At 52.4% G+C, this 17,672-nt stretch overlaps 1 protein-coding gene across 3 annotated transcripts in view; it reads left to right on the top strand.

The window, feature by feature from the left end:
* The window catches only part of CACNA1D (calcium voltage-gated channel subunit alpha1 D), a 297,870-nt gene that overhangs the window by 278,504 nt on the left and 1,694 nt on the right, over positions 1–17,672 (top strand). For 2 of the 3 annotated variants that reach the window (XM_044916841.1, XM_021694968.1), the window contains 6 exons: positions 9,581–9,697; positions 10,381–10,748; positions 11,433–11,459; positions 12,980–13,129; positions 13,439–13,602; positions 16,354–16,475. In XM_044916841.1, the coding sequence (XP_044772776.1) occupies positions 9,581–9,697; positions 10,381–10,748; positions 11,433–11,459; positions 12,980–13,129; positions 13,439–13,602; positions 16,354–16,475 (948 nt within the window). The remainder of the gene's footprint in view (positions 1–9,580; positions 9,698–10,380; positions 10,749–11,432; positions 11,460–12,979; positions 13,130–13,438; positions 13,603–16,353; positions 16,476–17,672) is intronic. The other variant, XM_044916847.1, reaches the window with a different exon arrangement.

Below are 17,672 nucleotides of genomic sequence, written 5' to 3'. Positions count from 1 at the left end.
GGGATAGTCTTTTTCTCACCTGTTCGGAGGTTGGGTTTAAGAAGGAAACCATTCTTTGCAGCTGGTAAAGAGTTAGGTGGTTAGGTTTTCTGTGAAAGCCTGCACCCCAGCCAACAGTTGGTGATGTAGGTGCTCGAGTGGAAGGGTGGGTGGTATAAAGAATCCAGCGACTCTTAGTCCCGGATATGCCCTGATGCGGCCACCTTGGGGAGGCCCAGTGCAGGAGAGGAAGACACGCTCCACAGACATTTAATCCGTGGAGTAGCGGACACCTGTTACTTAGTTACCTTAGTTTAAAAAGTAGCAAGATATTTTTTTTTTTAAAAAGCATGAGTCCATTTAAAGCCATAAAAAAGGCTTTTTCTTTTCTTTTCTTTTTTAATCTAAGACGAGAACAGATGCTAACAGATGAGATTTCACTGGCTGATTCATTTGTTTCAGATGCTTGAACGGATGCTTTAGAATTTTCTGCCTGAGCTACAGCACCAAGCTCGTTAGTCGGAAGGCGTTTGTGGCTAAGGCCTTGAAAGGGAAAAGTCTCAAGTGGGCTTATTTCTACTGAAACAGCATTTCGGGAGAAATGCAGGAAAAAGCAAACCCAAGGCCCCAGGGAGACCCCTTCCAAGCAAAGCACTCCTCCAGAAGGCGGAAGCAGGGTGTGGCTCATCTGCAGAGCCATGGCCTCCTGTTGCGGACGCTGCTCCCGGTGGTTCTTTTTCATGGAAGGGAACGTGCAAAAGGCTTAACAGTTTTCCCTTCCAAGCAGAGACTCAGAGAAAGGGAAAGAGAGAGAGAGAGCAAAGGAGGGGGGCAGCTGCCCCACAGAGAAATGAAATGAACACAACTTCCTGACGCTGGCCAGTAAAAAAATACCATAATAAAAAGATGAAGCAGACCTGCCTAAGGTGGGCAGCTGACTTTGTTCCAAAGTCCTGCATCCCTAGTTTGCCCGAACTCCCAAAGACTGGCAGGCCCCTCGGCACTGAGCTGACAGAGTTTCTTTTATATGCCAGTCTGCCATGACCTCCTGACCCTCCAGCCCCCACTCTCTGCAGTGACCCAGTTGAGAATGCAGTGGGAAGTGGGCAGGCCAGGAAGCTCAGACACCATTTAAACTAACACATACACCTGCATGCCAAAACCAGTCCAGGTAACACCTCAGGTTCCATCTTAACGTGTCCACGGGAAATACCACCACACCCAAACCTCATCCAACATTGTCCGTCTTTAATTCGTGCTCAAAGCCAGTCTGGGGATGCCTCTTTGGAAGCAGTGTGGTCTAGTTTCAAGGACACTGGGAGTCAGGGAACCTGGGTTCTAGTCTCAGCTCCAGCGTTCACTTGCTGCATGACCTTGGGCAAGACACTTAACCTCTCTGTGCCTCAGTTTCCCCCATCTGTAAAATGGGGGCAATAATGTCGACCTACCTCACAGGGCTGTTGTGAGGAATAGCTAAGTGATTGTAAAGCACTTTGAACGTATAATTGCTTATTATTAAGACTACAACAATAATAATATCATATGCCTGTTTACTACCGGAACTTTAAGAAATTCTTGTTTTTCTTTGATCTCTGTTCTGTTCTGTACTGTAGTTACTCACCAAGAAAGAGAATTCTACCCCTTTTAAGGAGATCTGGGAAATGTATAAAGATGTACACAGGGGTACCTCTGCAGGTTGTGTTTTCACGAATCTTACAAATTGTAGACGTTTGCCCGAGAAGTTGCTTCACGAGGGAGTCTGAAATTCTCAGTAGTTGAGGAGCCTGTACATCCAGTGCTGAACCCAAGATACCCAGAGGAGCCAACTAGAGTTTTAAGATCAGTATTCAAAAGTAACTGTAGTGTGAAAACTTGAAGTTTCTGAAGTGTTTAGAGAAAAGAAGTGTTTACAAGCCCCTTTGGCCTGCCCTCGTCGGTGCAGACCGGAGGCTTTGCGCGTGTGTGCGCATGCGTGCGTGCGTGCGTGAGGGGGCAGGTGGAATGCAGTGGAGACAGCCAGCAAGCATGTGGGGAGGCCCTGTTCCTGGCTGGGCTCATTCAAGAGCAGGCCAAGTGGGAAAGTGGTATCCACCATGGGGAAGAGCAGCATTAGGGGAAGTCCTGCAGGCCCATCCGGGGCACAGGTGGCAGGGTCCCTCTCAGCCCTGAGGTCTGTTCCAGTGATGTCTTTTCTACTGTGCCCTTTGGCCCCAGGGGCTCATGTTACCAGTGATCTGGCCTGTCTGCACTGAAGTGGATTCCCTGGCCTCACTTATGGAAACAGGCTTGGGCCCTGATTCTGCTCCCAGTGTGGAGACTGCTGTAAGTCTAGGAGCTCATGGTGGGTTTTATGGATTCTCACAGCAGAGTCCATGGGGCCCAAGAGCAGGTCTGACTTCACACAGCACCCAGGGCAGTGGTGTGCAGGGTGGGGTTGAAAGCTGGCCAGCACACACTGGTGTGGCCACACCCTTGTGAAGATGAAGCCTCTCTGTACATGCTACTTTAACAGCTGGGGCCCCCTTGCTGACATCCAGTCCCTCTCGAGATCCCTCTGTGATCCAGCAACTAAAAGGCTAATGCCTGGTGTACCAGGGGCCTCTGGAATCCTGCTCTGGTCTGAAGGCCCACTCTGCCCTGATCAGGTAGTGCCTGGGATGCACCACTTATTAAGAGTTTGGTGTATCATGCCTGCAAAGGAGACTGGTCAGCCCCATGGGCACAGGTGTGGAGCTAATTCACCATCAGATGAATGATCCCTCTGTTTCTGACCCACCCCGATGTCAAGTTTCTTAAACAATGAAGGGCGGTATGTGCTTCCCCCTGTCTCAGAGGGCCAGGGTGACCAGCTGACTTCTAGATGGAGTCTCCACAGGGTAAAGTCTCGGCAGAACAGCCCCAAGCAATGGGCATGGCAGGTGTTTCCATATACTTTTCTGCAGTCCTTCCATATAAGGAACAACTGGAAAACGGTGAACGTTCTGGATGGAATTAGGGAATGGTTTCAATGAAATGAGAGACTCTGGCCCCGTAGGGGCCTGGCTGTGTTGCTGAGTGATGGTGCTAGCCATGGCTGCTAGCCAAGGGCAGTTTATGGAAACAGCCAAAAGTCATGAGGTCTGCCTCTGACTTCAACTCAAAAGGGAAACAAAGCTTCCCAGAAACTTGGCATACGGTCAGACTGCAGACACCTCTGTCCTTTCTCTTAAAACCTTGCCAGAAGAGTATAGCTTTGAGTGTGGAAAAGTTGTAAGAGACACCTCAAGTTTATTACCTGAGAATCTTCACAGACTCAGCAAACTTGGTACCCAACACCAGAATCCATGGTGCTAGACTCTTACGCTCCTGTATGGAAGACACGATGCAGGCCGGTATCCATCGTAGGGAAACAGATGTAGGGTTGGACACCAGGCTCTTCATAATTACACGTTGTCCTTACAGTGTGGTGTGACCCAACCTAAATTCACAGGATTGTTGGGTACAGGATTCTCTACTTTTTCTGAAAGGCAGGAGATCTCTTTCCTCTGACAATAATAATGATTATTTTCAAAAGCCTTCAAGAAGATATAGAATTACTGAAAAGAAGTTAAGGCAGGTTATATTACGTAGTAGCAGAAGGTCTTAATTATTGTGGTGTGTTATTGAATAATACCAACCTAATGACTTCATTAGCCCTAATGTGTCAGTTTTCCACGAGAAGGAACTTGCTAACACCTACTAACAGCTCCAAGGTTGGGTAGGTACCTGTGTAAATTCATTCTCCGTGGCATACCTCAGACCTAAGAGAGGTGGCTATTTGGGGTAATGGGAGGGTATGACATTCTAAGCCACGGTGAAGGCAACTCATTAACAAGTGCCAAAGGCTAGCTCAGAGAAGCCAGAGGAAGGACATTTCTTCCGTAAGTAGAGAAAGTCAGCAGAATCCCAGGAATCATAGATGAGGTGAAGGGGCCAGTGCCTGAGGAAAGGTTGGTGCTGCCCGTCTGGGGCTGAGTTATCAGCTGTTCTCAATCTTCAGGGTCTCTTTTATGTTCTTAAAAATAATTAAGGACCCTTGTATATCAGTATTTACATTAGAAATTAAAACTGAGAAATTTTTAAAATACAGAATATACACGTACAAAGATAGCAGAGAGGTGACATCCTCACATGTCATGGAGCCTTTGAAGAACCCCACTATGCTCTGAGAGAATGCATGTATAAGGCAAAGAAGATACTAGTATTATGCAAATTACAGTCCCCTCGTGGGCCCCTGGAAGTGTCCCTGGTCCATGCTTTGAGAACTGCTACTCTAGGGAAATGATCCCATATCCCCGCTAAAGGAAAAGGGTGCTGGAGCCTTTTTATGATCTCCCTGGTGAGGGAGCCTCCTGCGTTGAGCACTGTCCCCACCAGAACTTTTCTGTCCTCCCCGGTGCCATGCCAGTCCCAACCCACTCACCTAGACACAGAGCTTCCTGTGCCCTCTATGCCCAGCGAAGTTCAGACTGAGAGTGGAACCCCACATCTCACTGCCTGTGCTGATCTGGAGGAATGGGGGTCTGAGTTAGTGTGTGATAGACCGTGTTTTAAAGATCACCACTCCTCAGAGCGGCCCAGCCGAGACAAGAATGTGTGATCACTGGTCATTTCCATGTGGCCTTAGTGATACAAGAGCTCTGCTAAGTTAGTTGGAAGAAGGTTAAACTTGAGTGGGGTCACAGTCATTAAGTGAGCACACAGTTCAGACTTGATCCCAGCCCTCTTTCCCATAGACTCAACAACTTTGTCTTGGTGATGGCCTGGGTGAGGCCAGCAGGGCCTCATGGGAACCACAGGCCTGGGGACCTGAGTCATAGCTGAGCCTTCGCTAGGTAGGGCAGGCCACTCAACCAAATGGGGATAATCCTGGCCTTCCGGGATGTAGTGGGGTAAAGGTTGGGAGATTGTTATGACAGCTACAGAGATGCTAACAGACTAGAGCTCCTGATTTAAGGTATCTGCTGAGCTTAAATTGAAGTAATACTCTGTTATCAGGAAACTCACAGGAATTTCAGATTCTGGTGTTAAACTTCAGCCAAGAATCGAGGTTGCTCAGAGAGCTCTGTGAGATCGTCCACAGGGAAATGTCATAGGTCCCTTTAGGTAATTTTAAGAAAACCTTCCTTAACCTTTCGAAGTGGTGGGAAATTGATGTGTGTTGCTGAGCGCAGCCCCAAGAGGAACTTCTGTGGTGACATTACAGCTGACTTTTCAGTGAGGGTCAGAATCCCCATGGGTGGCCCACGGAGTGCCGTGCTCATGATTCTCACCCTGGATGCATGACTCAAGAACTGTGCGTAATGGACACAAAGCTACACTGTCACATTTTCCCTGGAGGAAAAGGAGGACAAAAGAAGGGGTGTGCCCATATGTGTTGTGTATGCGGAGGCGGTGGGGGACAGCTTGTAGATGGGCTGGTTTATTCTCTAAGAGCTGAACCTCCAGTTCGTTCTTCTGATGGAGCTAGTTCGGAAACCGTGCCCTCTGATTGCGTAGGGCTGAATCCCGCGAAAGGGTTCACCAGCACTTGCCCTTCAGGAGATGAGTGTGCAAGGCCAGGCCTGGCTGAGCGAAGCCCGTGATGGAGAACAGGCTCTGCCGGACAGGGGCTCGCTGGCTGGGGTCTGAAAGCCTGGCACTCGCCTCCAGAGATGAATGGCCTGGCCGGGTCCGACTGGAGACTCACATCTCTTATCTCCACTGTTACAGTGTAGGTTCAGGAGGGGTTCTGGCCTTTGTCTGGGCTTGCTGTGCCGCTGAGAGCCGGCAGCTCCTGGTGGGTCTCACGGAGCTAGCTTAGGAAGGCGACGAGGGCAGGATCTCTCACACACCCAGGTAGGAAAATCTGACCCTAAGAGTGGGCAAGAGAAAGGAAGGTAAACGAATGTTCCTATTTGATGTTCAAATGCCATATTTTTATGCTATTGCTTCAGAGATACTTAGATTTTGTAGTTTGGTTTTTGTTTTTGTTTTTTTTGGTGACTTAATCATCTATGGAGTAAATATCTACAAAATTCCAATTAAATGGTGTCTAAAATTTAAAGCAGCAGTCTGCAGGCAAAGCGCCAACATTTCTTTTTTTAAAAGATATTTATGATACCATCTAACATTTAAAAATCAACCAGAAACTAGGCTTGATTCTGTTTAATATTTTATATGATTGGACATCTTAAAAATGTTTCTATTTTATAACAATTCTGTGTTTATTCAAAACCATAATTCTACTGTGATGTTAATGGAATGACTTTATATGGCTTTAATTATGTTGGTTTAAGTGCTAATGACCAAGTTTCAAATTAAAGTAGTACTTTGCCGATAGAGGTAGACACCGATATGAAAAATGAAAGAATAGCTCATTTTACTGATTGTAAAGTGTTTATTTCAAGGGAAAGGAATGTTCTTTTTCTTAGGACTGTGGAAAAAAGTAATTTTTTCAAGAGTTTAAGATAGTTTTCTGGGATCAGAACTCGTGCCTATGGAAATTTTGGAGCAGCCTAAGCTACCTTTTAGCTTGATATGTGTGCTAGAAAAATTTCATTATCATGTTTTGTGATATGTAATAAATTCAGGGTGCTGTGTTTAAGCTTCATTTCAGTTCAAGTTTGGGAACCTCTGTTTCCCGCCTTCCCAGACCTGGCAGACAACCCACCCCTGGCACCACCACCCCCGGACACCCCACCCCTGACATCCCCCCCGCAGGTAGACACCCCACCCCTGACACACACCCCCAGTAGACACCCCACCCCTGACACCCCCCGGCAGATACCCCACTCCTGGCACCCTCCCCTGGCAGACACCCTACCCCTGCCACCACCACTCGGCATGCCCCATCCCCCCTGCGTCCTTCCCCAGATCCCATGTGAAAGAGTCAGGTCAATCCCTGACTTTTAGAAGATGTGTTTCTTCCTGCGTGGTGTGAGCAAAACGTAACCATGATTTCTAAACCTCTGCTTTCATGTCGAGGAAGAGTGATGCTTTTTATCCTCCTCTAATGTCTCTTTAATAAATATGTTGTCATTATTTGTCCTCAGAAGGGGCCTCTTGAGCCACCTCTCAGTTTTCTCCATGATTTATGTTGCAAACAAATTCTCTGTCCTGTGTCTGTTCACCACACTCTCCTGATCTTGTGTACCATCGAAGACCTGCTGGAGACCATTTTTGTTTTTCTTATGCAATTATGTTATATGTATATTTCAGTGAAATGTCAACCCGCCAACAGTGGATGATGTTAAAAATTATCCAAATAAATAGTTTTCTATTTCTTTTAATCAGACCTAGTCCAAATTGTTGAATGACAGTGAATAGGATTATCTGTTTTTTTGTTTTTTGTTTTTTTGTTTTTCAAACTCAGGGGTATTCCAAGCCCGTGGTGCCTCGTGACATGGGCTCATATATATAATTTACCTGGGGGTGTTGACTTAGTGCTTTGTTACCTATGTTTATCTTATAGACACGACAGCAGGTGTCTCAAACCTGGTCTTTGATTTGGGAGCCTCACATCTGCCTTTCCTCCAGTGATCCAAAACCAGACAATGAAATCCTGGCTTAGCTAATCTTCCCTTGATGACTGTGCTCTGGGAAACACTGAACAAATGAGCTGCAGGCTGTTCAACGCTGCTGGGCTGGACCTTCCTGCACAGGCCCGCAGCTCTGTGTGAAAAAGCTCTCCCCCACTGGACATTAGCGTCGCCTTCTCGATGTTTCCAAGAGAATGGCAAGTGGGTCCGCGTCTAAGCCAGACGATTCCCCTGGCTCAGATGTGCCAGACTTGGGGATCCTGAGAGAGGGAAAGCGTGTGTGTGCACCTACATGAGCGTGTATGTGTATGCTTGTGCGCGTGCAGCTCGTGCCTGTGGTCAGAGGGACAGGAGAGTGAGAGGTAGCCTCACTGACCATACCACAAACTATTCTGGGTTTGGTGGCAGGACACGTGTGTCTTTCCCCAACGAGACCACAGCATTCCTCGCCAGGAACCTGAGAGCTCTGAATCCAGGCAGCTCTTGCACACCCACAATTCATGAAATGGAAAGACACCCCCCGCCCCCAGCCCTGCTCCTCTATTCAGAGAATGGATCATATCAGACCTAGCCTGGTGTACCATTTTTAACAGCATTGTCTCCTATGGAGGAGGAGGCTGTTTTCACAGGAGCTTCTTAGGAACTTCCCGTAGGACTTTACTTTCTAAATTACCATCACCACCACTGGCTTCTGCAGAAGACCAGTTGTGAGCATTCCCACACCAGGGGGCCAGCCCTGTGGGACCTGGCCAGACCGTGGCCACTATCCCCACCAGCCCCTCCCCTCCCAACTCCCTGCTGCTGGGGGTTGTGGAGGAAGGGCCAGGAAGTGGTCCCCTCCCCTGATGCCCCACCTCTAAGCCCAGTTGTTCCCTGCTGACCACCGTGATGTAGTGTGCAGATCAGCCCTGTGCAGCCAGGACTCAGACAGTCTCCGCTGTGGCAGAAGGACTGCCAGCAAATGAGAGGGTCCTGCCCAAATATAGGACAGGGGGCACTTAGGCCTGGTGGCAGGGAGGAAATGCCTCTTTGAGATGCCAGTCTTTTTGTGGAAAAGGATAAAGTGGCTATACCGTTCCTATTAGTCTTTAAGTCAGCATGCTGTTTTTCTTCAAATTGATGGTCAGAACAGAACTTTCTCAGAGCCAGCAACTCGTCCCTCCACATGTATAGCAGAATCATCTCTGGTGTTTCCCTAACAAAGCTGGGAACAACAGAAGGGCGTCTCCCAGGCCCTGTTCCGGTGGAACCCGGGGCCCAGTGTAAGGAAAGCCAACCGTGAGGGCCTTAGGCAAAGGACTGTGTCTGTGAGGGGCCAGGAGGGGTCACCTGGTGGGTCCCACACAGCCTCCAGAGGCTGGTGAGCCCTTTTCAATGTGTTGTGGTCTTCAAGAGGATGATCCAGCTGTTGGCAAGCTCTTGGCCTGACCCTCCAGGGCACCACGGATGGCCACGGAGGCTGGCGCTGCACAGCGGCCCGGGTCTGTGTGTGTGTCGACCCATTCCGTCATGGTCCTGAATGTGCTGGTGATTGCAGTGTGTGCACCTGTCACTCCCTCGTTCCCATGGCTTTCTTGCAGAACCAGTGGCCCCGCTGGCTGCTTGGTCAGCTTGCCCCCTCATACCCGTACTTAGATCATGGCCAGTGAGTCCTGGCCACCCTCCCCATTGAGTGGCTGGGTTGTGCTCCTGGCCCTCTCTGGGGCTCTAGGAGAGGACTCTGCAGGCCCTCCTTCTGTAGACTGTCATTTGGATGCAGGCATGTGCTCTTGGCCATGGCAGACACTGTTCCCTGACAGTTGGGCTATGTGAGAAGGAAGTGACTGGGTCGGAGGCCTTGAGCACCCTAGTCTAGGACCGTCTGGAACTCCTGACCACACCCTTCAACCCCGGGGCTTCAGGGACCCTTCAGTTACATTCACACGAGTAGTCACTCCCATGGGTTGCCCTTTGGAGAAAGCTTCCCTCGCCACAGCTGAATCAGGCAGGAGCAGAGCCAGGACCCAGGCTGGGCCCAGCACACCCATATTGTCTAATCCGTTTTGCCATTTTTGTTGATCTAGGCAGGATTAAGGACACTGCATGACATTGGGCCAGAAATCCGGCGTGCTATATCATGTGATTTGCAAGATGACGAGCCGGAGGAAACAAAACGAGAAGAAGAAGAAGATGTATTCAAAGTAATTATTCCACGCCTAGCTACACACTGGCCACTTGGAGATAGTGGGGCAGGACTTCAGTTTGGGCAGTCGGTGATCCACAAAAGAACCTGGAGAATGCACGCCAGCACCCGGGCCTAGAGGGGCTCACGGACCATGCTCTCCCCACAGCAGACCTTCGGCACCTCCTCTAGGGCCAGGCCTGCTCCTGCCCTGAGCTGGCCCCTCTGTCCCACGCTGGCAGCTTCAGAGGAGCCTGGCCACAGCTGCTTGGCCAGTGTGGCTGAGCCTCCTGAGTCCCGCTAGCAGCTGCCCACCTGTGTTACCCCCTTCTTCCCTGGGCTGGCCCTCAGCACCCCTAGCCCAGAGAGCATGCCTCCTGTCCAGCCTCAACTGCTGGGGGCTGCCAGTCAGCCTTGCTGGGTATAAGTCACCTCAACTTGGATCGACGTGAAGAGCACACTCGTGTGACAGCCAAGAGCTTGCTCCCCAGCTCAGGGATCGGTAACCTTCCTCATTTCAGGGGGACCAGCTGCCACACAGACACATCCGCCCTGATCTGTGAGACACTCAGATTGTTTTTACAGGGATCCTACGGAGCTTACCTAGAATTTGTGTTTCGTGTAGAAAAAAATTACCTAACAAAGCTAGCCTGCATCAAATACTTGTTAAATTACCTGGTGTTGTCTCCCATTATTTTGCAGAGAAATGGTGCCCTGCTTGGAAACCATGTCAATCATGTTAATAGTGATAGGAGAGACCCCCTTCAGCAGACCAATACCACCCACCGTCCCCTGCATGTCCAAAGGCCTTCAGTTCCACCTGCAAGTGATACTGAGAGACCGCTGTTTCCTCCAGCAGGAAATTCGGGGTGTCATAGCCATCATAACCATAATTCCATAGGAAAGCAAGCTCCCAGCTCAACAAATGCCAATCTCAATAATGCCAATATGTCCAAAGCTGCCCCTGGAAAGCGGCCCAGCATGGGGAACCTTGAGCATATGTCTGAAAATGGGCATCCCTCCTCCCACAAGCATGACCGGGAGCCTCCAAGAAGGTCCAGTATTAAAAGGTAACCTTTAAAATGTGTTTGCACTTGGTGACGTAGTGTCTGCGCAAGGCGCTTCTTTCTCCCTGGTGCTCTGGCACACACGGGAGATGCTCAGGAGGCCCTGACCCTCGAACCCGTGAGTGCCGTGAGCTCATGGCCTCATCAGGCACTAGCCAGTGACGAACCCAAAGGATAAAGGGCCACCAGCCATCCTGTGTCCTGCCAAAGGGGATGCCCCTTCAAATAGCAGCAGTTGCTGTGAACTCTGCCTTCCCCAGTGGTGCCAACATACTTTGGGACAGAGGTTGGCAACGTTTGTAAAGGGCCAGATGGTAAATATTTTAGGCTTTGGGCACCATACAGGCTCCATTGCGTGACTGAGCTCTGCTCTTGTAGAGAGAAAGCAGTCATAGACTGTTTAAATGCATGAGTGTGGCTGTGTCCCAGTAAAACTTTATGGACACTGCAATGTGAGCTTCACATGGTCCCACATGGTGTAATATTTTTCTTCCTTTGAGTTTTTTGCACTCCTTTAAAAGCGTAAGAACTGTTCATAGCTCATGGACAGTATATGGCCCATAAACCATAGTTTGCTGACCTCTGCTGTAGGAACTAGCCTGATAATCTGCATTTTAAATTTTATTGGAAATACTTAACTTTTATCTTCTCCCTCCCTCCCTCCCATGTTATGCCTTTCCTGGATAGAACTCGCTATTATGAAACTTACATTAGGTATGTGCTCATTGCCTGTGTTTGTGTGTTAAATACTCTGTGTTGTGAGTGTGACCAGCTGGCCTCTCAGTGCTGGGAGGGATGAGAACTTCCTTTCAGGCAGCAACCTCATAGGACAGTGGAGCTTGGGGCTATGGGCTCCAGAGGCAGAGGTGGTTGCTTCTTTCTTCCCTCCTTCCCTTCCTTCGTTTCCTTCCTCCTTTCCTTCCCATCCCCTCCTCTCTCTTTTTTTTTTTTAAGATTTATTTTAGAGAGAGCATGTGCAAGCGGCGGGTAGGGGCAGAGGGAGAGGGAGAGAAACTCAAAGAGGTTCTTTGTTGAGCAGAGCCCGACGCAGGGGCGCGATCTCATGACCCTGAGATCATGACCTGAGCTGAAACACCAAGAGTCAGATGCTCAACCAACGGTGCCACCCAGGCGCACTGGTAGTTGTTTCTTTCTAAGCAAAGGAGCTTTTAGGTCCATATGTGCATAGACTGTGTCATCCTCCAAGGACTAGTATTCCCACACCAGTGTGCCCATGGGCTAGCCCCTGCAGGCACACCCCGTGACCGCCGTGTGGGGAGAGCCCACTGTGCGCTCCCGGGCGCCTGGCCCTGGGAGGCTGGTGCTACCTGCCTCTGCTGGCTGGGTTCACACCTCTTGTGGGGGCTTCATAAAAGCATGACCCCAACCTCCTGAAGACCAGGGACCGGGTCTTCTCCTTTGTCTCCCCTGCAGCCCTCAACATATGTGCAGTGTATCCTGCTCCGTATTTGCTGACCCGGGTTGTACGGTCAGCGGGATGATCATTTTGTTGGGGACAGAGAGGCTGGGTCTCCTAGTTTAATTATATCAAGTGCAACCTGCTGCTTAGGAGCAACTTGAGAGAATGAAGAACTTGGAGGGAGCACTGTCCTCTCTTTGGAGAGAGTTGGTGTAACAGGGCCTGGCTGGCTTTCCTGAGAACTGAGGCCAGGATAGCAGCTTTCAGGGAGATAGCACAACAGTCTTGCCATGTGGGCAGGGCTGTCTTTGAAAACTTGGCAGGTGTCATGCATGTGAGTCTCCCCGGGGACACCATATCCCAAACTCCTGTCACCTTTTCCTGGGTCAGAGGTAGTGGGAAACTGGTCAGGGAGCCTCTTTGTTCCAGAGCCTGAAGTACACGGGCCAGAGGAGGAAGGAGCAAGGATCAGAGCAGGTGGCCTGGGAGCCCAGCATATTCTCCCTGGGACTGCCGATCGCTGCAGGCCTCTAGGTCCATTTCCTTGTTCTGTTCCACCAAATGACACCCACTCCTTTGGCTCCATGGCCCCTGGGAATGGTGGTTTGGCACCAGCATTGTGCAAGGTAGTGAGAGAGTGGCCCCCTCCCAGCACACGCACATGCTCATACACACAGCTCTGCCACCAGAGGCCTGAACGGTCCAGTCCTGGGGACACCAGGGAGAAGCTGGGGGCACGTGGGCCAGGGGTGCTAGCAATGCACCGAGGCCCAGCTGGGTGCTCAGGGGCTCGGGCCCTCTCTCACCACTGTAGGTCTGACTCGAGGGATGAGCAGTTCCCCACTATCTGCCGGGAAGATCCAGAGATCCGTGGCTACTTCAGGGACTCCTGCTGCTTGGAGGAACAGGAGTATTTCAGCGGTGAGGAGGGCTTTGAGGATGCCTGCTCGCCGACCGGGGCCAGGTGAGCAGCTCTGTGGCTCGGGCTGACGTCAGGAGGCCTGGCTATCTCCTGCCCCTCATACTCTGCGGCAAGGGCCCGCCTGTACGACACCTGGACTGCCCGAGAGGCAGGCAGAGAGACCAGCTTCTCCCAGGGCCCTGAATCTTCCATGAAGCTGAGGACTGACTACCTGGCTCTCAGCCAGTCGGGGTGTCTAGGAAAGCTGGGGAGAGGACCGTAGCCATGGGGCTGTCTGAGCTAAGAGACAGGGCTTGTTAGCAAAGATCTCATGTGCCCCTTACGCTCTCTCCTCGCCTTTCTGACCCCCAGGCAAAACTACAGCTACTACAGCCGATACCCAGGTGGCAGCTGGGACTTCGAGCGGCCCCGAGGCTACCATCACCCCCAAGGCTTCTTGGAGGATGAGGACTCGCCTGTTTGCTATGATTCCCGGAGATCTCCAAGGAGACGCCTACTACCTCCCACCCCGACATGTGAGGCCAGATTTTTTGTTTTGGGTGAAGCCTCCCAGAGAACAGTATGCTCTTTCCCCAACCCCGGCCCCGAGGAAGTGTGACAGATGTGGTCGTGCCGTGCTAGGGACTGTCCTCCGTCCGCAAGACCAGCCCCCTGGTTGGAGACCCTATCGGTATCGGCTCTTCCTTCTGGCTCATCCGTGTCCCACGTGATTGAGCTCAAACCACTTCCGGGCCATTTTGACTCTGAGCACAGAGAAAGGCAGCATGTGGTCCTAAGTGTGCTCAGTACGTGGTATCTGATGAGGGGTTTTCGTGCACATTATCGTTGCCTTGGAGCCTGGGGTTCATCATGTGGGGTAGGCACGATGTGCAGCGTGGGGTTGTCAGGCCCTCTCTGTGGACGGGGTAACTGACCCTCAGAGGGCGGAAGTGAACAGCCCCGGTGCAGAGCTGGACCTGAGCCCAGGCCTGTCCCACCAAGCACCACCGCCCCCTGCCTCTGGGGGGCCCCTGGGGACTCTTGGTGTCCATCTCTGCCCAGTTCCCACCAGGGGCTTCCCCTCTTACCACGTGTCAGCCAGTGCCCTTGCTCACGGGGCAGGTGTTGGGTCCACGCCCCCATCCTGGGGCTGGAGAAGTCCCATCCCGCTGAGAAGAGGCAGGGGGCCAGCTGTTTCCCACCTGGTTTTCTTACGCCGGTGGCCTAAGCAGGGCTGCAGGAGATGTGGCTCACCCCCCAGTGAGGGACTTGGCCTGGGGTAAGAAATGACGCCGTGACCCCTGCCAGCTCCTGACCAGGCAGTTGGATTTTGCACATGGGGGCATTTTGGTGACCGTTAAAGAATATCCGTTCCTGGTGTTTCTGAGGAATGGCGCATATTTCTGAGCAGGACTCCAATCAGCAACCAAAAATAGCCAAGACACATTGGCTCTGAGTCCGCTGACTCTGTGTGCAGTAACCAGTCCAGCTGGGTGGTGCCTAGGGCCCTCTCCTCTCTGCTGCAGTCTCAGCCCTGCTGGGTAGTGTCATCAGACCCATTTCCATAGTTTATATTTCATTCTGCAGCCCCAAACACATGCTGCCGAACAGAGCAATTCTGAGCTCCCTGAATATGGGGCAACACATGCGGGTGAGCCTGGCAGAGGCCCCCTTGTCTGTGGACTGCCCTGCCCTCTCTGGACCCTCCCTGTGTCCCCTACAGTGGCCACATTAATGCCCACCATTCAGAGGCACTACCCGAGTGAAGTGAGGAACCCCAGTGGGCCAGAGCAGATGCCCTCTTTATCTGTAAGGGCAAATCAATAAAACGTATTTTATTTGCTTTGCTGCCCATCGCTTCCGACCTTGGGCAGGGGAAGGTGGATGTCTTCTGCCTGTGTTCTCAGCAACAGTAGAATTCCTTTCTCTGTCAGAGTTGGTTGTCTGCACAGCAGACGAGATGATCAGTGTATCCAGGGACGGATTTTCAAAACCAAAAGGCACTACCCAAATGAGAGAGATGGTGGTTTCCTCTCCTGGCTCTGAGCCTCTGGCCCTGGCCGGCTGCCCCTAGGAGGGTCCTCAAGGGTGTGCCGACGAGGGAGGCCCCTGTGTGGTGCAGGGAGGCCAGGCTGTCTGATGAGGACAGCAGCTGTCGTGCAGCTCTCTGTGTCCCGCAGAGGCAACTCGAGGAGGAGGCGGCGGTCCAGCACGCCCCATAGGGGCGCCTCAAGCCTGCGTGGCTGGGGCTGCTTGTCTGTTCTCCCCGCACTGGGCAGGGTCAGCCCAGGGCTCAGCCCAGTCTTCCCACACTTTTAGATTAGAGCACTCACAGAACCTGGTTCCTGCTGCTCCGTGTGACTCCCAGGAGGCCTGGGTGGCTCGCCCGTTTTCCAGTACAAGAATCCGGGGTGTGGAGTTTTGCCAGGCCATGAGAAATGCCCTGGGATCTTAGGAAGCAGAGGCTGAGGAGACCTGGCTCCTGCTTTGCAAACTGTCAGTAAGGCCCCCATGCCGTGTCTCTAGGGCCAGCACCCTCGAGGCTGGACCTGTCCCGGGGCGGGGAGCGTCTGGTCTGTGCTTGGGGGCCCAGAATTCAGACCGACCTCCTGGGCCCTGTGTCCTGTGAAGCCACAAACTCGGGACCTCTTGTCATTGCTCAGCCTGTGCACAAGCCTCTGTTTTGAGTAGCTGATAATGAGACAGCCGTGTTCTCTAACATCAGAGGTGTTCTTTTCCGGTTTTGCCTTCGGGGCTAGAGAAGCTGGGTCTTCCCCAACCAAAGGATTTGCTGCTTACCTGGTTGAGCGGATAGCAAGTCACTCCCCTTAAAGCAGGTATAAGCATGGGAGCACCAGCAAGATGCCGGGGGCCCCAGAGACACGTAGGATGCCTGCAGGGAGAGAAGGGGGCAGCAGCAGGTGTTTGCAGGATTCTAGAACGACGTCGTGTTCTTGACCTGAGTGCTGTGTTCCCCACAGTGTGTGTACAGGGCCAGGGGCGTCCAGTCAGAACAGGTGCCCTCTGGAGCTTTCAGCTCCGCCCCATGAGAACAGGTACTACGTTTGCAAGAAACCAACTTACACCTACTAAAAACATCCCTCAGTTGGGCAGCTTCTTCATCCTCCCGAAGGTCCAAGACCTCACTACCTAATACTTCTCCTTGGATGTGTGACTTGCTTCCTCTTGGGCCCCTGCCGAGTGTCCAGGGGCCCACCCTGACCCCAGAGCCCCGGGGGCCCCACAGAGCCCCTGTTTCACAGCTGTCACTGTGCTTCACTTCTCAGCCCACCGGAGATCCTCCTTCAACTTCGAGTGCCTGCGCGGGCAGAGCAGCCAGGAGGACGTCCCGCCGTCCCCCGCCTTCCCCCACCACACAGCCCTGCCTCTGCACCTGATGCAGCAACAGGTGAGCCTGCCCACCTGGCCTTGACACCACAGGCCCAAGGGGCCGCCTGTGTGGGACCCACCCTCGGGACACCCACTTCCCTCGGGCTGCCAGCAGCAGGAGGGAAGGAGAGAACCTTCACAGACACTCTGGTTCAATCCTGGAGCAACCCTGCCAAATAGTTACTATCACGAACCCCATTTCACAGATGAGCGAATATCAAGGAGAGGGTAGGTGACATGTCTGAGCTCACACAGGAGGTGCGTGACCGTGTTGACCTATGAATCCAAGGCTGCCAGCTTCCCAAGCTGGGCCCTCGGCCGTGGTGCACACTGTGTTCTCTCCTGGGCACTGAAGACGGGGCCTGGTACAGTCCCTGACCCAGGGAGGGGTGGCCCCTTGCCTGATCCTGAACAGTCAGTGCTGCCCTTTATCTGCTCTGAGACATGGTTCCTTCATTAAGACATGTCTGTAGAGCCCTTTGTGGGCAGGGCGCCGTGGTCATGGGTGGGTGAGCCTCTGACCCTGGGCAAGGAGAGAGTGCGGTCCAGGGAGAAGGACCCGTCCATGGTGAGGTGGCTGGACAGGAGGGAGCCCAGGGCCTGGAGGGAGGGTGGGGCTGCAGCCCCCTCACCAGGGCTTTGCCTCAAGGGCAAGAAGAGGGCACTTTTTCCTCCTGCAAAGAGCACATCAGAGATGCAGTCCACTGTGTACATGTGTCAGGGGCCAGAAGGCGTGCGGGGAGTATGCGGGGAGCACCCGGTCCGTAAATGTGCAGAGCCAGCTCACCCCCAGCTTGCTTACTGCCGGCATCCTGAGCACGCGAGCACTAGCTTCCATTTCAGGTGTTCCATTCAGGTCTCTCCGCCAACTTGTCACTTTTCTGCCTTCAGTTTTTATATTAATTTTTATTCGTGTCCTGCTTTGTTGTGGAAGGACAAGGCGTGGGAAGGCGCAGCCATCAAATGCCATGAACCAAGTAGGCCTGGAAGTCTCCAAGGGCACATGCATGCGAACGCCCCTCCCTCTGCTGTCCGGCCCCCACGAGGGCCAGATTTGTGTCTGCACTGCCTCCCGCGGGTGGCCCTGGCTTCCGGTTGGGTCACGGGCCTCCGTGGCGCTCCGTGCAGAGAGGGAATGCTGGGGTGGCTGCTGGGGCACAGCTGGGGGCGGGGGCAGCAGGGCTTGTGCCCAGAGCTCCAGAGCAGACCGGAGTCT

Source organism: Neomonachus schauinslandi, chromosome 1, assembly GCF_002201575.2.
Source record: "Neomonachus schauinslandi chromosome 1, ASM220157v2, whole genome shotgun sequence".
In the NCBI taxonomy this organism is placed as follows: Eukaryota; Metazoa; Chordata; class Mammalia; order Carnivora; family Phocidae; genus Neomonachus; species Neomonachus schauinslandi.
The sequence above is the reverse complement of the archived record's forward strand: the minus strand, read 5'-3'. Positions and strand labels throughout refer to the sequence as shown.